General features: G+C 43.2%; 1 protein-coding gene and 1 pseudogene across 2 annotated transcripts in view; both read right to left on the bottom strand.

Annotated features, from left to right (window-relative positions):
* Positions 1–18,117, bottom strand: part of PRKN (parkin RBR E3 ubiquitin protein ligase) — a 1,179,505-nt gene that overhangs the window by 756,666 nt on the left and 404,722 nt on the right. For both annotated transcript variants that reach the window (XM_058656181.1, XM_058656677.1), the window contains exon 3: positions 15,983–16,223. In XM_058656181.1, the coding sequence (XP_058512164.1) occupies positions 15,983–16,223 (241 nt within the window). The remainder of the gene's footprint in view (positions 1–15,982; positions 16,224–18,117) is intronic.
* LOC105942370 (sorting nexin-3-like) lies at positions 1,950–2,765 on the bottom strand (annotated as a pseudogene).

Here is an 18,117-nt window from a genome sequence, read left to right as displayed (position 1 = left end):
CCCACATCAAAGTCTAGACAGATCACATTCTACTGCATATTCTCTCCTGCCCAGGGACCAACATGACGGAAAAGCTGTAGAGGTGTGTCTGAAATAACTTCAAAGCCCAGTTTATAAGATCACATTAAAGATACAAGAAAATAAAATCTCAAAACCTTCCACTGAGCAGCTCCAAGTGTGTTCATGTGTCCTTCACAGCTGTGGTGCTTTTCCTGTCATCACATATTCATTCCTGTCAAGCCTGAAGGTTGTGGGAAGCAGACACCCTTTTACTTGTGAAGTAATTATACAAATATTTTATGAAAAGAAAGGTGTGCTAAAGGTTTTGCTGTTACCATAACCAGATGCCTGAGGACAAGTGACTCTATTTTAAAAGAGACTAACCTCACTTCTGGGCATGTGTGGGTCAGGGCATGTATGGCCAGCAGTGAACCAACTCTGCTAAGGGACTCAAGCAGATGGCAGGTATGCCTCCATTTGAGAAGCCAAGGAGGCCAGATTTGCTGTTTGTTAACAACTGTCTCCTGAGAGTTAGCTCAATGACCACCTAAGAACTAGCTAATCCCTTCTGAGGGAAGGTCCCTGTCCCAACCCTGTTGACTAAGGACTTTAAGTAGGCTCTTTGTCCTAGAGGTTCCACATCACCTACCAACAGAACCACTCTGGTGCCAAACTTGCACCACGGCAACCCCTGGGGGAAAACTCACATCCAAACCAAAGCAGAAGGCTCAGGATCAGTGGAGATATCAGCGTGTACAAGATAAGCCTGGACTTTGCAAAAATCACACTCATTCTGATCAATTCCGCATCAGTACTCTGATTAATTTCAGAGAAACAGATCTGAATCAAGAGATCTGGCTACCAATATTAGCCTCAGGATATTTTAACTGTGACACCTTGGACAAGAAATGTATTCTTTCCTCTATTCTTGTGTAAAATTGTTAAGTATGTTCCTAACAAAAATAATGTAAGTGCACATTTCAGAAACTGGGAATTCTAAGGTACATATTCCTCTATGGATGGTTAAAAAATCATGCCTAGGTAGTTATTGGATTTAGAGCAATCATTGGAGGGAGAAAAGTATTCTTCGCAGTTCACACATTAGATGGGACTAGTTCAGTTACATTCCTTTCATAATCAGAAGAAATAACCGAAACCTGGAAATCAGGTCACAGAGTTCGTCAGAACTATTTCAGTGCAATGCATTTCTGGTACTTGAGTGATTTTACAAATCTATAGCAACGTGGGTTGACCTTTTTCTGCTACACATGCAAAGTATTTCTATCCAGCGGAGTGGATAATCCTGGCTGGTATAGTTAATTGCTTTCTAATAACCTAACAAAACATGCCCTGAACAACTAGTTCAGTGACAGCATCCTTAAAATCTTTGTTAAATTACCTTTCAACCAATTAATCAACTGCCAATAGACTAACTTCCTTAAGGCTTTTTGAATCAGTTCATAGGGGCTTCATGCTCTCATTAAGCATTGAACTAAACAAAAACTTATACCCGTTCCTTTTATATTTATAGGAGACTTACTGAAAACGTTATGTTTTGTCAAGCCCAAATACACATGTGTGATGGACTCAAACTCATGGCCGGGAAGTATACCTGTGAACTGTAAGGCCAAGACTCATTTTTTCCTCTCTCTTTTCTTTATTTTTTTCAGAAATGCATTTCCATTTTTATTTGAAAACAACCTAAATTTTTAGACAAATGATTTAGTATATAAATTTTATTTTATTTTTATATAGAACATAAAGATTTCCCTCATTAATCTTCCATGTGAAGGGTCTTACAGGCCTGAAGGAAGAGACTGTTTTGCACACAAATGTAGATCTCACGTGGTTGGTACTGGAAACATGGTGTAGTGCTCCTACACATAGATTAGGCCGAGTGACATCACACACGTAAAGGGCAGGGAGAAGCAAACATGACACAAAAACTGTGCAAATGAGACAAAGTAATTTTAGTGAGGACAGAGTGGATTGTACTAGGAGATCTGTGAGGTTATAGTGTACACCATACCAAACAGCAAGGAAGAGCTATTCGAATAGAAAGGCTGGGGTGAGGGATTTTCACTAAAGCAAATTAACTTCTTGTCAACTGCCAAAACAAAACAGAACTGAGCATGTGAGTGTTAGCATACTGATGGCATGTTACACCAGTTTCTGTGCAGCATGCTAAAAGTTAGAACTTCTTCACTGGTGCCTCTGAATCACAAATGGTCATGTTTTGCCCCTTCTCACCAAATCTCAGGCACGTCTTGTTTTAGATGGAGTATAGCTTTTATCTATGATTTCATCCTGTAAAAACATGTGAAGACAACGTTCATTCTGGGCCAGGGGTGACCACCAACCTTGTTTATAAACTGCTCCAGCCCTTGCTTCCTTTCTTCAATAAAATTGTCATCAAATATTCCATCATCTCCTCTAAAAGGAAGTTGACGCAAAAAAATGCTTTCCCAGGGAGTTGGGGAACTACAACTTTGCTCTCTCTAATTCACTTCGCGGCCACTCAGAGTCACTGTATCTTCTTCTAACGGTTGATTCCTTCAGCTTGAAAATTGGAAGATTTGTCTTGACTCTGATTTCTTAGGTGGTGAAGAGGCCGCCGACCCCCACGGTCTGGGGGCTGTTCACATGGATGGAGGAAGTTGCTGGGCGGCCGTAGGCGTTGTTCAGGTTCTGCGGCTTCGTGACCAGCCGTCGGGTGTCCGCCACGGTCTCCGCCATTTGGCTGTAGCTGCCGTGGGCTCCCTCCGCCCCCTACACCTGGCGCGCCACTGCCGCCCCTCTCTTTTCATTAATAGATTTCTGGTTAGATAGAGACAGTTTTTTTTCTTTTTTGACAGTGAAATTTTTTACTTAAGCAGGCTATGTAATTATTTATCCTAGCAATTATTTGGCTAATGAGAATATCAAAGGCTACTGAGATCTTTTCTTTTCTTTTTTTTTCTTTTAATTATTTATTATCTTACTTCATTAATTACACTGTATTATGTGACACAGTTACATAGGTACTTGGGTTCTCCCCACCCCTCCCCAAACCCTCCCACCATGGTGGATTCCTCCACCTTGTTGCATAACCACAGCTCAAGTTCAGTTGAGATTCCCCCATTGCAAGCGTATACCAAACATAGAGCCCAGTTTTAATTCTGCCCATTCAAGTTTTCCATCGCCTCCCTTTCTAGTCACGGGTTTGCCTGTGACTCATGAAGAGACAGTAGCATAGTCTGAAGAGACAGCCATAGTCTGACAAACTGAGCTCATGCTCTGTTGCTTCATCTCTGCCAATGGAGGTGAATTGCTGTTCTCAGTTGAGTCAGAGACTTTGGGACACAAGTATATCATCTTCCATGCATTACAACCTCAGGCCAATTAAAAATGTACTCACCAGTTCAAAGTTATTCACTCTTGAGTGAGGTAGTATTCCTTGGAAGAGTTTTACTTTTTTTTTCTTTTTTTTTGTTATTTAATAGTTTAGTTGGCGCTGTGGCCTCCTTTCCCCCTCCGCCACGTTCCCTCATCTCCCCTCCAGTATTACAATGGGTCTCTTTCACAAATTCTCACAAGTCCATCATACCACCACCGGGGTATGTTCCAATAATGTAGGAGATTATCAGGAAGTTTGCTGTTCTTCTGTTTCTGCAGACTCCTCAGGGCTCCTGGCTGTTCTTCCGATGACCTTGGGTCCTGTGAGGAAGGATTTGGGCCTCTTCCATCGCATGTGGTAGATCCAAACAGGGCTGGGTGACCTCGGAGTTCTTGGCCTCCGAAGGCACTCCAATTCCCTGTGTTCTCCTTGTCTGTTGGGATGTAGTCCTTGGTGCCCATATTGATAGTCCTTTGTGAGGATCCGAGTCTTCAGGGTTGGGATACAAGCCTCCTCCTGTCCACCTGTTCCACTCTGGGGTCCCCCCCGCTCTGTGCATATGACTTCCTTTTAAGAGGTTGTCAGGATCGCTCTTGATTCCCCCTATATGTCTTTGTAATTTAACTATTGTTTAATGCAGATTTGAGTGTGTTGTCTATGAATTACCTGTTATGTTTCTGATAGGTTATACTTTACGTCTTCCTCACACCTTCTAAGGAGATGGAAGATTTCTCTGCTCTCCCTCCCCATTATGGAATAACATAGGGTCTTAAAAGTATATTAGGTTTTCCCTAAGGTTTTCCCTTTCTTCTTAACTGGTATTGCCTTCAATATAGTCTATGCTTCTGTATGCCAACTGTAAGCCTTTATAACTACTGGTGGCTGATGTTCATTGCGCTTCAGAATTCCATTGCGTATTAATCTCTTCACTTTCCCTGGAAGCACAGTGATTTGCACAGGTAAATCAGAATTTTCTCTACCTATGAGGATATCTTTGGCGAAACTGATGGTGCAACCAAGAATATAGAACAAGAGCTCTTTCTTGTTCTAGAACACTTCTCACTTTAGCAGATACAATGGGACATCATGAAAGGTCAGTAATTGATATTATATGAATGAGCAATGTTTATTAATTCCTCCCAAGTAAACGAGTTTTGTTTCTGACTGTTGGACATAAACACAGACCATACAGCTTGGCCAGTCAAAACCTTTTTTGGGAACCTCAAGAAGGGACAAATTAGCCTAAACGTACAGATTCTGCTACACTACAATGCTGGAATTTTGATTCAGCTCCTGCTTAGGGACTAGAAAAAGCAGCAGAGGATGCCCCAAATATTTTGACCCCAGATGAAACTTCTGGTTTCAGCCTGGCCCAGTCCTGGCCATTGTGACCCATTGGGGTGTGAACCAGCAAATCAAGGATATCTCCCTGATTCCCCATCTTTCCTTCTCTCTGTAATTCTGAAATTCAAATAAGTAAACAGACCTCTAAAAACATGTCTGCCATGCTTTAGGATAAAAGAAAAAACAAAAACAAAGGGCCTCTACAAGTCAAGTCTGAGGATCCTTCAGAATGTTTTCATGTAAAGTAAATTCTCTCCCTTAAACTATAGGATTCTAGAGCTATAACGCAAACTCAAGCAGAGCCACTCGGTTATTTAACAGTCTTGTTTCCTCTACCTAAATAACTAGGCCAAATAAAATGAAAATAGTCTGTCATTTAGGAACAAAAGCATGTTTGAGATTATTTATAACCAACATGAGGGAAATGGTCAGAACAAAAATATCTGAAATGGAAAATGTGTCCAACGGATAACAAAATGTACTTCTCAGCACAATGCTTGACTTGTGTTCACGCCGGCAGGGCACTGCACAGCTCACTAGCACCTGCACCAAGATGGAGCTTCTGTGTGTTGGGGAGGCGTAACTTCTGTCAGGTATCACAATCCCAAAGATTATATTTGACTTCCGAGTGAGATGGTAATCAGATCTTCTTCTGGTCCAGTAAGGTTATCCAGACATTACTTTTTGAAAAAAAGCTTTTTTTTTTTTATTGGAAAGTCAGATATACAGAGAGGAGAAAAGACAGAGAGAAAGACCTTTCACCCATTGATTCACTCCCTAAGCGGTTGAAACGGCTGGAACTGCACTGATCCAAAGCCAGGAGCACGGAGTCTCTTCCAGGTCTCCCACGTGGGTGCAGGGTCCCAAGGCTTTGGGCCGTCCTTGACAGCTTTCCCAGGCCACAAGCAGGGAGCTGGATGGGAAGCAGGACTGCCGGGATTAAAACCAGCGCCCATATGTGATCCTGATGTATGTAAAGTTAGCCACTAGGTTACTGTGCTAGGTCCTAGATATTACTTTTTAAACACATGCCAGGGAAATTTTTAACTGGTACACTGAAAATTTTAAAAATACGTAAGATACAAACCATACAATAAATCAGCATCACCCAGATTCAACCATTCCTCACGTGTAACTGACTAGCTGTCTCACTTATTGTGCTCCTGAAATTGATCACAAGGAATCAGTTTGAGGCCCCTTCTTGTGAACATACTCACTGGCTTTAGTCTAATGAGTCCCTGTGTAACTGTTGCCATAGTGAATTAGGACTTCCAAAGTGGTGATTATTCTAACTTTGCATTTCCTTCTTCAATCATTATGTGGAATTACTCTGTACAGGAAAATTTACCTCAAGTACCAGGGCAATTTGCTTACCTTGAAATGGAATTCTCATAGGAAATCCTACTCAAATGCTTGCTTGTTTTCTTTTAATGGTCATTTTTCTGAATGAGGATTTGATACTTTCGTTATCAATGGTTTCCAAAACATTTGACTTTACTGAAATTATGACCTTCCATATTCTATATAAATTTCAATCTACACATTTTTTATTCTTATGTTATGCCAGCTTTAGGCATGAATTGTTGTGAGTACTTCCAGCTTGTCCATTAGGTTTTTTTTTATATTTATTTATTTTTATTGCAAAGTCAGATTTACAGAGACAAGGAGATACAGAAGGAAAGATCTTCCATCCACTGGCTCACTCCCCAAGTGGCCGCAATGGCTGGAGGTGAGCTCCGGGTCCCAAGGCCTTGGGCCACCCTTGACTGCTTTCCCAGGCCACAATAGGAAGCTGGAAGGGAAGTTGGAGCAGCCAGATTATGAAGCAGTGCCCATATGGGATGCATGTTTAGGTGGATCTCCAGTTAGGGTAGGGAGGGTTGACGCATGCAGCAAGGAGAGTAGTACAAACGTTTCCCTTTTTCCCTCCCTGTCCAATGGTGGGGGAGGGGAGGGGACCATTCCTTGCTGTCAAACTACACCACAACCAGGGATGTGGAGAGTCATCTGAGGATGCCTTAGAGACCCTGATGTGGGGAAGAGTATTGCGAGGTTTTTACTTGAATGGTTTTGATAGTTCTGAAATGTCATTGCCTTCACTGCACCAGGGATGAAAAAGTCTTTTCAAGGTCTATTGGCTGACCAAGTCTACCTTGGTGCTAGAGATCCACAGCCCAGAAACATGTTGCAAACTTTGATCAGTACGTGATCCAATCTGTTCTGCTTTCCATCTTCTGATGAGGCACTTAACATCTGCTGTCCTAGATAAGCTGGCTCCCATGTTCTCTGTGTGCATCTGGACATGCTGTCTACTGCACAGGCATCAGTAACTGATACATGCACCCTAAGGTCGGACCACATATATTATGATTTTCCCTGTGGCGCTAGTCTGAGACCAGTGATCTAACTGGGGTTCTAGTTTCCTTCTAGATATATCACCTGGGGTAACCTCAAGCTAATCCCTTAGGTGAGCCAGCCAGTGCAGGGTCAGGTTCAATTCATCACCTGTACCACTCAATGCACATACTGGTGCCTGGTCATTCTGTCCCCAGCCCCATCTCTGATGTGAACTGACAGCCCAACCCAGCTCAGCCCTCTGCAGACTTAGACTTTATGCACACCAGTCGGTGCCACAGCCTAGTTGGGGTGACCCCCAATAATCCACACCAGGCCCACCTGAACCCTGGTTTTTTGCATGTGCCTGCCTATGCTATGGTCTAGCCCAAATCATCCTGCAACTCATCCAGCTCTTGTGCTTTTGTGCAGCTCAGCTCAGACCGATCCACCCCACCCCCCATCCAGCCTGCACACAGACCAATGGGCGCTGTTGCTTGCCCAGCCTGATCTGCCCCCAGCCCTAGCTCTTGGGCTCACCAGCAGGGGCTGCAGCCTAGCAGGGTAGGGCTCACAGCTTCCCTACCAGATCTTTTCCCAGTACCATATCTTGTGCTTGCCGGGTGGGGGGTACTGCAGTCCAGCCTAATACTGCTTGCATCCAGTCCCAGGACATGCCAGTGAATACTGTTGCCTATTCAGGCTGGTCCACACCCTTTCTGGCTCTCCTGTGCACCGGTGGATACTGCAGCCTTGCCCAGCTTGGTCCACCACAGCCTTAGTTCCTGCACTCACCAATGGGAACTTCTGCCCAGCAGGGGAGTCCTAAGAATTCCCCTATCAGACCTGTTCCCAGTGTCGGAATTTGCACTTGCTAGCAGGTGAAGTCGAATCGAAAGCTGCTTTTTCTCTCGTGGTAATATGGAGTTGTAGAAATTCCTATCAGTCTGAAGTGGGAGAAAAGTACAAAGCCAGGCAAAGGAATGCAAATGAAGGAGCAAGAATGCATAAAGGGAGCGTGGGGGTTGTACAGCTGTCAGACACTGAGGGCTAATACATGGGATAGTAAGCAAATCATTATCCACAATGATGATTCAAAGCTGGTCGTGTTAAATGACATCACTGAAAGGTCATACTGGGAAGGAATAACATACATTGCATGCTTGGCTGTGAGGTGGAAAGTTCTGGAATCAGATTTTATGATTTGCACGCAGGATTTTGAGGACAGACCCTCTGTTCTAATACTGGCTGTCATGGGGAAGACACCTGATGCCTCTGACCAAAGAACTGGACTGTTCTGCAATGTCTATAAGTGATAATTGAGAATCTCAGACGAGGATGCACTATATTTGCTAGCTGCAAAAGGTCTCTAAAGAACAGATGGATTAATGCTGTCTTTGTTCATCCAACATGCATTTCGGAAGCCCAGATTACATGTCAAGTACCAAGGTGGGTATTACACATGGCCCAGCACCCTACGAAATCCCTGCCGCACGTCGCTCGCATCCCCATGGGATTGCAAAAGGTTGTGTTCCGTCCCAGGCACCACAGTCTTGTAACCAAAAATCTCTTAATTATGGGAAAACAGTGCATTTCTCTTTCCTTTACAAACATGAAAAATTATTTGCTGGTGAGTCCAAAATAAAAGGACACCCACGGAAATAGTAACTATATGAAATCAGAAAACATAGCCTGTCTAAAATATACCAAGCTCTCAGCCAGTAAGAGGACAGTGGCCATGACAACGAATGGTCCTCAACCCTTGTCTCAGCACCAAGCAGCCAGTGGCAGATACGCAATCTTCCAAAAGCTTTGAGTTCTGGCTCCTGTCACTAAACAGGTCAACATTTTATTGATATGTTATATTTTTCCTGGTGAAGAGAATTTAAAGTGTGGTTTTAATTGTCATCACATATCAAACTAACAAATGCTAAGAGCCACTTTGCCCACATTAGCGATCAAATCATACAACACATTAACCAGAGGGATGAGATGTCTTCCAAAAATTCATCGATAATGTGTTATTAAATAAATAACCCAACTATTCATAAACCTCCCTCCCACTCTAGACAAACTCGCCTCTAATCCAATTTTCCACAAGCTTTTTGAAGTACCCTTTGTAGAATCTTCCTTTTCACAAAGGAAATCCTGTGCACTCAGTTTGCAATGAGGCCGTCTCGTTACCGGTATTCGTGGGAAAGTCTTCATCTGTGCCTACATTTTTATAAGTTTGTGTTCATTTGTCAAACGTGAGACACGGCCAAGATTTTAATGATTTCACTAAGAAAAGATTACTTCAGTAAAAGAATATCAAATGATTCCGCGTTTTTTGTTTGTTTGTTTGTTTTTTGGCTTTTTTATTTTTCCTTAAGGAGAGATAACTTCAGCACCACCAATAAGAAATCAGAGTCTGGCTGGCTGGTTCTCATCAGAAAGCTCACGCCGGCAACAGAAGTCAGTGCCACAAGCAGCTCTCATTAGTAACCACAGGAACTCCCTACACACACACACACACACACACACACGCACACACACACATCTGAACAATAAAGAAACTACATGGCAGACGGGAGCATGTGTGAGAACTGGCCAGTCACACACCTTCCTAAGCCATCAGTGTGGAGTAACACGACTGTCTGCGTCTGTCGGGGAGGCAGTGAGGGGCACCCTGTGGCTAGGCCTCAGAACATCACAGACGCACACACTTATTTTTCCTGCAGCTGGGTAAGACAGGGTACTTTTAGACTCATCAAAAGATGCATGCATGTGCGGCATTCATATAAACCTCTGTGCAAGACTAGGACTCGGTTCTCAGTTACTTCGCACCATGATCCTGATCTTAAATCATATTCCCGCTGATCACCTTTGCTTCGGTGTGCACTGTGCTTTCCTCATTTACGGGACGAGTTCTGGAGAGTAACTTGTGCTCAACTTGCTCTGGTACAGCAGTTGCTGGAACACCAAAGTTGTTGAAACCCATATGCTGGCTTGTTCCCAACGAATCTACTCTCTCAAGATATAAAATAGTACATACGCTGCTGGACAGCCTGAAAATTCAGGTAGAAGCAATAACAATAATCTATGTTCACCTCATTTAAACTTCCTCTTTATCCAAATGGTTTCCAAAGGACACAGATCAAGAAAATCATGGATTAATTCAGTTGTCTGATGAACATTTGGAAAGGGGTAGTACATTTGCTTAACAAAACATGTGAATCAACAAAGTCAGGGCTAAAAGGCAATTAAAAGGATAGCCTAAGAAGACAGCCATAAGGAGGTACTCCAGAAACAAAATGTGCTCGATTTTTAGCACAGCCTTCCCAGACTCTGCTGGCCTCTCGGCTCCTATGGAGACAGCGTGCTTGCTTGGTGATCAGAATGACAATCTGGAGACTCAACTCATAGTCAACAATCACAAATCCATTAAGCGAAAAAGAAAACTGGGGATAACTAAAGGTAATTTGGTGATGAAATAATAAGACTATATTTTCACACTTTCAGATAAATAGTGGGATAAGATGGTGGAATCAGGTATAAGTGCTGCATGAATAAGAGTATCTCCCCAGGATACTTATTCTGCTCATATGATTCACTTGAGATAATGAATATAAAGGTTTTACTCTGCTTTAAAGAACATGAAAAATTATTTGTGCTTTAAGATTTATTTTTATTTGGGGCCCGGCGGCGTAGCCTAGTGGCTAAAGTCCTCACCTTGAACGCCCCGGGATCCCATGTGGGTCCCGGTTCTGGTCCTGGCAGCTCCACTTCCCATCCAGCTCCCTGCTTGTGGCCTGGGAAAGCAGTCGAGGATGGCCCAAAGATTTGGGACCCTGCACCCGTGGCGGAGACCTGGAAGAGGTTCCTGGTTCCCAGCTTCGGATCGGCACAGCACCGGCAGTTGTGCTCACTTGGGGAGTGAATCAATGGGTGGAAGATCTTCCTCTCTGTCTCTCCTCCTCTCTGTATATCTGACTTTGTAATAAAAATAAATAAAACTTTAAAAAAAAGATTTATTTTTATTTGTAAGGCAGATTTTACAGATAGAGAAGGAGAGAGAAATAAGTAGATATTTTAATATGCAGAATTTAGTTTCAATACATTTTAGTGTCAGCTTTAATTCTCAATGATATTCTATTTGGACAGAATATATTATGATGGTCATTATATCCATGAAAAATATAACAATGCTGGGGGTTTTAAATACTGAAATTCTGCATAACCATCATTTTACTGATTATAATATATATTATATTTTGGTAACATTACATATAATATATTGCATTACATAAATATATGGTGCATTATATAAATATATAGATATCCTCTACTGTATGTATTATATAAACACATGTATAGATATCTCTAGAGGATATTATATGTCTGTTGCTCCTCTATTGTATTGTATATATTACATATCATATTGTTTTATATATCCTATCCCTAGATGGCTATAGATAAATAGACATCCTCTGTCGTGTTGAGTCAGCTGCTGTTTGCACCCTGGCTTCCAGAGGTGTCCTGCGCCCTGACCCACACCTGGAACAGTCCATTGCGTGATGCAATCTTCCCATGCTGGCTGTTCAATGTAGTTTTCTTTGGGATATGATTCATACTTTTTACTTTGGTTCTCATGCTCTTTTTGAATAGATGAAACTAATCAAGATCATTTTTAAATGTATGATCACATAATCTGAATCACATTCACCCTCTTATCAGCTAAGCAACACCCCTTGCATTGCATTTCTCTATCCTGGGTTCAATGTCTTTTTTTCCTGCAGTGAATACCAAAGCAAACAGTTCTTCCAAACTGAGAAAAAATCAACCCTGAGATTCAATTATTCCCGAATGACAGTTTTGTTGAACACAGAAGTCTAAGCTACAAGGCACTCTTCTGGCTTTTGATATTAGGCCACTACCACTCTTCTTTAACTCTGTTCTTGTCAGGCAGAAAGTCAGACCTCAGATAAAGGGTGAAAGCTTACAAGCCTCCTCCAGCACTATAAGAAACAACCCTGCTCTCAGCCCAGGTCCACCCGAAACTTCTACTTCCCAGTATAGTTTGTAGTTAAAGTGCCTTGATAAAATGGGAACGCAGGGGCTGGCACTGTGGCATGCAGGCTAAACTTTGCTTGTGATGACAGCATCCCGTGTGGGCATCAATTTGTGTGCTGGGTGCTCCACATCTGATCCGGCTAATGGCCTGGGAAAGCAGCAGAGGATGGCCCCCCAAAATCCTTGGGAGCCTCTACCTGCTTGGGAGACCTAGAGGTCGCTCCTAGCTCCTGGCTTCAGATCAACTCAGCCTGGGCCACTTTGGCCCATTTGGAGAGTGAGCCAGCAATGCAACACCTTCCTCCTCTATCTCTCCTTATCTCAGTAAAATCTGCTTTTCAAATAAAAATAAATACATCTTTTGGGGGGAAATAAGGTAAAATGGGAACTCAGAAAAACAGAACAGTCAAGTTCAGGGCCTGTTTCATACCACAGGGCTCCTGTTCCTTATGCAATCATTGTAATGAGCCTTGTGGTTTGACCTCGCCCCGCCCTCTACCCCTACCAAAGCAGGTGCAACGCACACTGAAGAGCTGCAGGTGTCGATTCCAAAGGTGTGCCACTCCCAGACATGTCACAGACAATGCCCCTTATAATTTAGAGATTAAAACCCCAATGAGGAGGAAGGGGATCTATGCTCTTTTTTAATTTCTTCTTCTGAAACACACTTCATTAAACTTTGCTTTACTACCCCAATTTTCAACTCACTGAATGTCAATACTTTACCCTCAATGAATAAAATGAGGCTTTTGGTTGCCTCTGGGGATGTTGGAAGTCCTTCAACTTATTGTTTCAACATAGGTAATTTCATCTCCAATTTAGTTTAAGATTTGTAGTTTTGTGCCTTATGTTGTGACTCCTTTACAAGGTAAATTGACTTTTAATTGTAATTAAGATCAACTACATGCTTTTTTATTTATCTTGCTTGGAGCTGTGTACAGAGGTATGCATAGTGAAAATGCTGTCATGTTCTCAGCAGATCGTCTCTCCTCTCTGTTGCCTGTCTTTCTAAAACAGACTTTCTATGAGAACAAGGATATGTTAGGGTCTCTACTGCAAATTCCTGCTCCACCCAACTCTTCTTACTTTATAGCTTGTGTCACATTCTTTCACATCCATCTTATAGTTCACCAATTCTCTCTTTGGCATGGTTCAATTTTCTATTTTAATTATTCTTTAAAGTTTTTATTTTTAATTATAATTGCTAAAATGATATTCTTTTCAATAAGTATATATTTCCCTGAATGTCTGTTTTCCCTTTTAGGCTTCAAATCTTTCCTTTTATACTTTAATTAATTCAAAGTGTGGTTGCTTTGTTTTCTGTTTCACATTGTTCCTTTCCCTTGCCACGTTTGATGGAGACCAGCTTCTGGTCTATGCTCACTGCATGCATAGAGAAGCAAAAGATAAGAGTTTTGCCCTTCGTAGTTTTCATCTGGGAACCCCTGTAAACAAGAGAGAACAAAACTACAGCCACTTTTTAATATGCATGCCTCAAATTTTTATGTGACACACTGAGGAAACATGCGTAAACATGAAAGAGGTAGCCTTGAAGGCAGCCTTCAACAACACCCTTAGCCAAATGTGAAATAAAGAAGGGTGTGGTGCAAGCCAGTTGTGGGGAGGGAGCTGAGAAAAGTGCAGGCAGCACATGCTGGGAAAATGTAGGTTATTGCCTTCTCCACTGGGGAGAGGGGGACTCAGTGCCCTCACCCTGAGGCTGATCTGCAGCCACCCTGGCAAATGGAGAAGTCAGCTTCCCTGACAAGCATGACTTTCATTCTTGGTAGAGCTCTTCCCCGTGTTGGCGCTGACTCAGAATAACCATCTCAGAACCACCTTATGCTACAGGACAATGCTTTGGGTGTGGCGTGTTTTGGTATTTCGGGTGGCATATTGTGACTTCCTATATCTTTTTTTGTTGTTGTTGTTGTTGATGTTCTGAGTTTATTTTGTTTTGCTTTGTTTTAAGACAGCAGATTTACAGAGAGGAGGAGAGACAGAGAGAAAGACCTTCCATCCATTGGTTTACTCCCCAAATGGCCGCAAAGGCCACAGCTGAGCTGATCCAAAGTGGTGTGGTTTTCCTTGTCTGATTGTCCATTAGTAAAATGAGTAAGATTTGCTTCTCTCTGGAGGCATCCATGCCAGGACAGCTGAGTAGATCCTGCAGAGTTCTAGATACATTGGATTTGTCTCCAGCCTGGATTCAATACTTCTGCTCATTTCTTATCATGCATCACATCGGGACTGTGTAGATTTCTATTTATCTAACTTTCCCTAATTTGTTAATTTGTTACATTTTCCTCCATATTTAAAGCTTTTTAAAGCCTCTTTGGTGCCCAGTATATTGGAAGCAGAGCCCCTCTCCTCTCTATAACTGCACCAAGATTACTAAAATAGAAACAGCTTCAGTTCCTAAATTCTGGGTTTATTCATTCTTCTATTTAAATACAGCTTTCACTTGTGTTTGGAAATTATGTGTTGTTTTTTTGCAAGCTCATCTATGGTTTCAAAAATTCATTAAATTTAATTCAGTGGTTTGAGGAGTGAGGCAGGATGGACAGAGATGCAATTTAGAAAGGCATGGTAGATAAGCAGCTGGCTGAGGGCGGAGGACTTGCTGTGTTCCAAACATTAATGATGTCACAACTGTCTCTTGATAAGAAGGAGGCCTGGCCATCAGTGATTAAGCAGCCAGAACCCAACAATGTCCTTGCACAAACAAGCAAACAAACAAAACTGGTTTTTATCAGATTGAAGGGCCATCTTGACCACTGACCAACCCGTGTCTCACAATGGCAGTAGAAAGAACCCCTACCATGGACTCAAGAGGCTAATGAAGCCTTCAAGGCATCTTAGACAACATTTTCCCAATTGCACCTTTGCCAGTAGAGACCATTCCAGAACATGATGAACGGTCCCCTCTCATAAAGGCGAGATGCGAGGTGGGGAAACCTCATCAAAGAATCTGGCTCAGCCCCTGTGAGCACAGCAGCTCCTGAAGGGGGTAGGTGGGCTCTGCCAGTAAATCTTTTCCTTCCATTGGTCTTAGTCTATATTCCAGCCTTGATTTATTTCCTGTCTTGGCAACAAGGACCCAGACTCCTCAGTTCCCCCAGTAGTACTAGGTATTTGTCGTTATTTTAGGCTTCCATCTTGCTGCTCCAAATCTCTCTGGCTCTGTGAAAGCTAGCCCAGATCAAAACTGCTTATGTCCTGAGCTAGAGCATATGGAAGAGAAATCACTCTACACCACAAAATATTTGTTGTTATTTTGATCTTCTGCCAAACACATTCACAGTCCAAATGAGTCATTGTGCACTTTTGACAATTTATATCAGAGAATAAAAGTGTAGGGGAAATGCACTAATACTGTCAAAAAATAAAAATAATCACTCTGATCCTTATCAACACAAACCAAAGCATCATAAATCAGGTGTCAGCACAGAGCTGGGGAGCACCCCTCCACAATGTTATCATTGACCTCACAAGGCTCAGAACATACGGCTGCATGCCACTCAAAGGGCCTCTTGCTTTGCCTACCGCTTAAGACTGCTCGACATCAACAAAGCATAAGCAATCAAAATTTATTTGAAGAAAGCAACCTACCATCATGGTCCCAACATCTTCTCCATCCACCTGTCATATACATCGCACTATTGTGACCCTGTTTGTCACACACTACTGGGTCAGATGCATTCATCTCAAGTTTGCCCTCACATTCTTCCCTTCTCATGAGGGCCACCCTTCCCCGTGGTTTGTAAATTTCCATCCAAAACTCATCAGCAAGATGCACATGTAATGAGGTCATTTTCCAGGGTTGTTTTGCTCAACAAGCAAGGTGCACCAAGGTCTTAGACTCATCTCAGTTACCTGGAACTCCAGCTGCTGCCAAGCCACTGTTGCGGTTGGTGTCCAGAATAACAGCCAGCCCCACAGAGGACGTTGGGAGCACATCGCTGCTCAGGTCCACCCGCGTTAAGCTCATGGGCCCCTTCTCAAGGCTCCCCAAGGTCCTTCTGGGGTTGTCCCCTCCGGATGCGCTGGTTTCTGGACCTTTTCTCCATGGTCTCTGCACCACGTGCACGATGCTCTGCTGCTCCAGATCACAGTTCTGTTGGGACCAGGTGGAAGCACATGGGGAATGCAAGTATTAAATGCCACATGAATTTAACCTGTGCTCATTCCCACAGTGTGTAAAAACAGTGCAACTTCTGGTTACGCACGGTTTCCACAAGGCCTCTGCCCCAGGATCACCGTATACCACACATGCAACCCTGAACTAGGCAGGAAACTGGAAGGTAGTGAGAGGTAGAACATGACGACCAAAATACAAAGGAATATTCAAAGGGAAGTCCAAAGCACTTGCATAGGTACAGTGGAGAACAAGAATCCATTTTAAAAGTGGTCTACTTCAAATATGTACTTACAATGGTCACATTTAAGGGCTAGCCTTCCTTTCGGTTTTACACAAGCACAGAAAGTGAGCTATTGCCCCTAACAGGACATTCCAAGCACGTGTGTTAATAGCAGTAGACCCCCACACATCTGCTCTGCCCTTGTTCCACCGATGGAGCAACAAGCAGAGAACAGGTGCTCATGGTCCCAAATCTCAGTTGTTTTCAATCCCGATTTCAAAGTTAGTATCAGAGAACAATCCCAAGAAGGTTTTGCTTCCACATGTGAATATGCACAAATAGGGGAGTTTTAACAAATTTAGTAGAATAAATTTAAAAAGTCAGATTATTTCTAGGACAAGGCCACCATCAATCAATGCTAGAGAATCATCTAGATAGAAGCAGAGACTCCCTGCCTGCTCCCCTGCCCTTAAAGAAATAGGACCCTGCTACCAGTAAACCTGTGGGTCCTTCTCCTCAAACCATATCTTGTGTCAATTTCTCTTGTCATGTCCTCAAAGAACACCCACGTGAAACACAGTGATACTAAACATTAATAATACTAACAGACAAGGGTATATTTTTCCCTTCCCTTGCAGCTGCCCCCACCTCTCCTCTTGAGTCACTATCAGGAGCTCCCTTGGGTGCTGCCTGCCTGTCACTCAAGGTTATCCCGACCACACACACCACAGCTAGGTTTCAGCCTCCTCCACACAGGAGGACGCTGAGGTGCTTGTGATCCTAAGTCCCTATTCTCACATGCTGCCCTCTGTCAGGGGATGGGCTGCTTGCTCTGCCCCCATCCCCGCGGCTGGCTGGATCCCAGGGGGAGGGCTCCTGCTTACCTGTGCTCACTGCTCATCCTTCTCTGTCCCCTAAGTGTTCCTCTACTTCATTCCCACTTTCTGCCTCAGCACTAATGTCCCCACATCACTCAAGCCTCAGGGTCCCTTCTCCCAACTACAGGTCCAATTTCCCTCCTGCATGTTCTGATGGAAACCAGGGATTCCTCACCTTGGCTCATCCCTGTTATGCTGTACCTATAGGCAGCAAGGTGCCACGGGGATGGTGTGAGGCTCAGCAATGCCACACACACCCTCTTCTCCTTCATTTCCCAGCTGTCACTTCCCCACTTTGTGTAAGCAGAAGAACTTGCCAATCCCTCGCTGGCTTCTCTCTACTCCAATCCCTTCCATGTAAGGATTTTTGGGTTGTGTCTGTGACTTTCTGGAGTGCTTCACTGACATTTGTTAGGTAGAGCAAAACATCTTAATGCTTCTTCAGGTGTGGCAACAATTTGCTCCTTTCTAGGTCAACTGTCTTTTATGATTTTACCCTTCAACTTTCCTTCATTGTATGTGATGGATTATTGCTCAGAAACACTCAGTCGTGTGCATCAACAAGCAGAAGATACCTTCCTCTCCTCCCCTCAGCTTTGTGCTCCGCCATGTGGTTAGCTAGGACAAATGGGACCTCAGCATACATAACTAAACCAAGGTCTTAAAAGTATTTGCCTTGCTGCCAGTTTCTCTAAAAATGGTACCTGGAAGTTTCTACTTGTTCAGCTTGGACTGCAGAGTTGCCTACACACAGCACAGACGTAATCTCCAA

This window comes from Ochotona princeps, chromosome 1, assembly GCF_030435755.1.
Source record: "Ochotona princeps isolate mOchPri1 chromosome 1, mOchPri1.hap1, whole genome shotgun sequence".
Taxonomy (NCBI): domain Eukaryota; kingdom Metazoa; phylum Chordata; class Mammalia; order Lagomorpha; family Ochotonidae; genus Ochotona; species Ochotona princeps.
The sequence above is the reverse complement of the archived record's forward strand: the minus strand, read 5'-3'. Positions and strand labels throughout refer to the sequence as shown.